Source organism: Limulus polyphemus, unplaced genomic scaffold (genome assembly GCF_000517525.1).
Source record: "Limulus polyphemus unplaced genomic scaffold, Limulus_polyphemus-2.1.2 Scaffold5398, whole genome shotgun sequence".
In the NCBI taxonomy this organism is placed as follows: domain Eukaryota; kingdom Metazoa; phylum Arthropoda; class Merostomata; order Xiphosura; family Limulidae; genus Limulus; species Limulus polyphemus.
Window position 1 is genome coordinate 37,308 of NW_013671008.1, and position 4,553 is coordinate 41,860.

Here is a 4,553-nt window from a genome sequence, read left to right on the forward strand (position 1 = left end):
TACTAGCTTTTTTGTCAAGTTTGGGTCAGCTACTAGCTTTTCTGTCAAGTTTGGGTCAGCTACTAGTTTTTCTGTCAAGTTTGGGTTCGAGCTACAAGCTTTTCTTGTCAAGTTTCAGTGAACTACTAGCTTTTCTGTCAAGTTTGAGTCAACTACTAGCTTTTCTGTCATGTTTGTTTAGGCCAGCTACTAACTTTTCTGTCAAGTTTGGGTGAACTACTAGCATTTCTGTCAAGTTTGGGTGAACTTCTAGCATTTCTGTCAAGGTTGAGTTAGCTACTAGCTTTCTTGTCAAATTTGGGTCATCTACTAGCTTTTTTGTCATGATTGAGTGAGCTACTGGCTTTTCTGTTGAGTTTGAGTCTGCTACCTGCTTTTCTGTTGAGTTTGGATCAGCTACTAGCTTTTTTTGTCAAGTTTGGGTCAGCTACTAGCTTTTCTGTCAAGTTTGGGTCAACTACTAGCTTTTCTGTCAAGTCTGGGTCAACTACAAGCTTGTCTGTCAAGTCCGGGTCAACTACAAGCTTTTCTGTCAAGTTTGGGTGAACTACTAGCTTTTCTGTCAAGGTTCTTTGAGCCAGATACTAGCTGTTCCGTCAAGTTTAGGTCTGCTACCTGCTTTTCTGTTATGTTTTGGTCAACTACTAGGTTTTCTGTCAAGTTTGGGTCAACTATTAGCTTTTATGTCAAGTTTGGGTCAACTACAAGCTTTTTTGTCAAAATGAGATGAAAGTAATCCCCCTGCTGTTCACTGATTATGTTACAAGTTTGTCTGGTCCAGTGCTATTTAGCACTTTTCAACCACAGTTCAAAAAGCTTTTGATAGTGATTTCTTACAATCTTAGTTTTCTTAAGGAAGAAGAATCGGTTATCCTTTGATTGAAACTTTTCTAATCACGAACACAGCACGTTATGCAAAGCCAAGTGTTTACGAAGATACAGGTTGAAACTATGGTGATGAATGCTGGTATGAAAGTGAATCGATGATTGAACGTATATATATATTTTATTGGTAAAATGTGTTTGCCATCTTTATGTCATGCTAATGTGCTATCCAGCTTGTTACAGTTTTTTGTGAAAGAAATTATTGCAGTAAGGTGAATTCCCAAGCACAGTCCTTTACAAAAATTCAAATGTCAATTTTAAATGTAATGAATTAAAGTATGAGAGATTATAGTTAAACTTTTCAAATTGAGTACAAGGGAAAATCTTTTGGATGTTGTACATTTTAAAACTGTATCGTCACGGAAAGTATCCTTCAAAAATAAATAGTTATATTTAAATGAACATTTGGTGTCCATTTTGAATTATGCAGATTATAAAAGATTCCCAAAGTTACCAGTTTGGAACCCATCAGTTTCTTACTCAGAACACCCAGGTGGATGTAACACCAGGTCCAAGGCCCCTGGAAGTATTCTGTTACATTATGATAGATACTTCTTCACAAAGAATGTTGTTTAGGAACTTTCACACATATCGCACGTTCACTCCAACACACATTTTTTGGACTTGTGTAACAAATTAGTGTACATATTTCATTTAACTGTTTCAGCTTGTTATAGTTTTCATGCTATAGCTTTTAAATTAGTAAGCAAATGTTAATGAAATTTGGCAGATTACCAGTAAACATTACAATACCTTCATATGCAAAATATCCAATTTTTTTATTAAGTCTTAAGGTTTGTAAAGCATTGTTTTTCTCATGCCTATTTTTTCTTTTCACATGTTGCCTATCTATCATATTTTCATTTTAAGATTAAAAATACTTTTATGCAGCAGAAAGTTTTCAAATTTCACATGCAGAATCTTTATAATGTCCAGATAGTTATCACCTGTTTCATAAGAAAAACTATATTTCATTTATTATTTTCAGTAATTAATCTCTGTACGGGTTCGGTAGATTTGACCGATCTCGCAACCACCAAAAAAAAATTAGAAAAGAAATATAAATTTTGCCTCTTTCATTCTAGATGGAATACAAATTATAATATAAATGTTTAGATTAAAACTAAATAGCTTAAATCTCATAACATTATACATTTATATATATTTATTATTTTTATTATATTGACCTTTCGGCTGTGCCTGGCTAACAATACAGAAGTTACAATGATGCGGCTCACGTGCACTCATGTTACTGTATCAAATAACATAAAACTGGCATTCACATTTCAATTAATATACATTATATATGTATATAGATTATTGCTATTTTCAAGTAAGTTTTTAAACTTATTTTTCTTAAAACTCGGAACAGTAAATAAAGAAGTAAAGCAAACAATTATCTCTTCTAGTTATGACCTTTGTACTCGGTTGCTGCTTGACGTAGGTTGCTAAGCCTTTTAAAATTTTGTACATGGAGGATGCGAAACAAAATAATTTTTTTTACATTTTATATATACATTTGAATAACCACAAAATCCTAAATTACTACATCAATACCATAGAATTCTACTATAATTTATAAAGCCTAGTAACTAAGATGTATTTTAGTGTAAAAAAAATGAAATTTCAAGCAGACTAAAGACACACCCTACCTCTTTGAAATCTTGATTCAAAAGAAAGGAATGGCATCCTAAGAATTTGAAATGGCTGAGAAAGCCACTAGGTGGATATTCTGAGCTTCTGATAGGTTATTCATGTCATATACAGAAGTAAATGTATATAAGGGACAATTTAAAAAAAAAAAGATGGGTGGGGAGGCAACTGTGTTTGATTCACTACAGGAGTGATATCTTAGCAAATAGAAAAAGATACAAGGTTCATATTTTATATTCTAACTTGGCAATATTGGTAAATTGAGTTTCTAATTCATACAAAACTATAGACTTCACAAACATCTAATTTGAACCAGTGCTGTATTCAACATACCACATGGCACACAAAAATCGATGTTTATCTGTTTTTTAATAATTGCTTTTAAATTAAGAAATTGAGTAATGTGTAGTACTAAAATTTGAATTATAATCTACAGCTTGATACCAAACTTATTGACATAAATTCATAAAATAGTAGTCCAATAAAATTTTGAATGCGAGTCAACAAACGAGATGGCATGGCCTTTCAACTGTGACCAGTCTCAAAAGGGTTAAGAGAGATTATTTATTCAAAGTTAAGTAATAATGTGTTGTATTATTGTTTGTAGAATCTGGATAGTGATACATTTGTTTGTTATTTTTATACTGGTGTGCAAGTTTGTCAGTGTTATGTAAGTCTTCACAACTAATTAAGTGTGTCGTAATTCCTACTGCTTTTTTTTTATCTGATCTTTATTCACTGTTTTATATTTCCTTGTAAAGTTCAGTGCAAAACAACTTGAAAGGCTTTCTAGAAAAGCAGAAAAGGACGAGAGAGTTCAAAAGACTAAAGTAAAAAAGGTTTGTTGTTATTAACATTTGTATCTCTTTCACATTTTTTAAGATTTGTTTAGTGTTATAAATTATAGGTTAGTGTGTATCTATCTGCTATTGTGTACTAAACAATATCATGACTACAATAGCATAAAAAAATGTTTATATTAATTCATTTTCCAGTTGCATCTTCATTTGCATCATATTTGGGTTTTATTGCTACTTAGGTAAATTTGCATTTACAGAATCTTGTAATAAACCTACATCAGCAGGAATTTGTACCTGCTGTTAAATGAATAAAAGTTGTGTTTTTGATCCTTTGCTGTAAATTTATTAATAACTATTATTGATTATTTGAAAAACTTGATAATAGTTTATTCTGCAAGTACTTCCAAAATTATCACTGTTCACATAGTATATTATACACTACTTTGGACAGTGATAATACTGAGTTTAGTCACCTAAAGTAGTGTATAATGTACTATATGGACAGTGATAATACTGAGTTTAGTCACCTCATACTTGATTCTTAAAACCCAATAAACAGATTAGCTACAAACATAAGACTAGCAGTAATCAAATAACTGAGTTTAGTCACCAAAGTAGTGTATAATGTACTATGTGGACAGTGATAATACTGAGTTTAGTCACCAAAGTAGTGTATAATGTACTATGTGGACAGCAATAATACCGAGTTTAGTCACCAAAGTAGTGTATAATATACTATATCCCCCTGAACTTATAGTTGTAGACTGTGTAAGTAGTCATTGTGTGAGTATATTTATATCTTAAGTTAATTAAAGTACAACAACTAGAATGGACCATTACTTGACAAAAGTCTGTGTGTGTTTTATAATTGACTAACCACTAAACCAACCTTTTCTCTTTCAAACTCCTTGATTAATAATAATTTTTTAAGTGAATCCCTTTATAGATTTTATAAAGTACAATAATTTTTGAATGTGTTAAATTTGTTGAAAATAGAAAGTTTCTGTAACATATAGTATGTAGCATGTTTACAATAAAATCTGGTATTGTCACCAGTTAGTACCCAGTAAAATGTAGCATGTTTACAATAAAATCTGGTATTGTCACCAGCTAGTACCCAGTAAAATGTAGCATGTTTACAATAAAATCTGATATTGTCACCAGCTAGTACCCAGTAAAATGTAGCATGTTTACAATAAAATCTGGTATTGTCAC

At 31.4% G+C, this 4,553-nt stretch overlaps 1 protein-coding gene across 2 annotated transcripts in view; it reads left to right on the forward strand.

Moving 5' to 3' along the window:
• LOC106472518 (charged multivesicular body protein 1a-like) overlaps positions 1–4,553 on the forward strand; it is a 39,047-nt gene that overhangs the window by 22,199 nt on the left and 12,295 nt on the right. For both annotated transcript variants that reach the window (XM_022401089.1, XM_022401090.1), the window contains exon 4: positions 3,300–3,377. In XM_022401089.1, the coding sequence (XP_022256797.1) occupies positions 3,300–3,377 (78 nt within the window). The remainder of the gene's footprint in view (positions 1–3,299; positions 3,378–4,553) is intronic.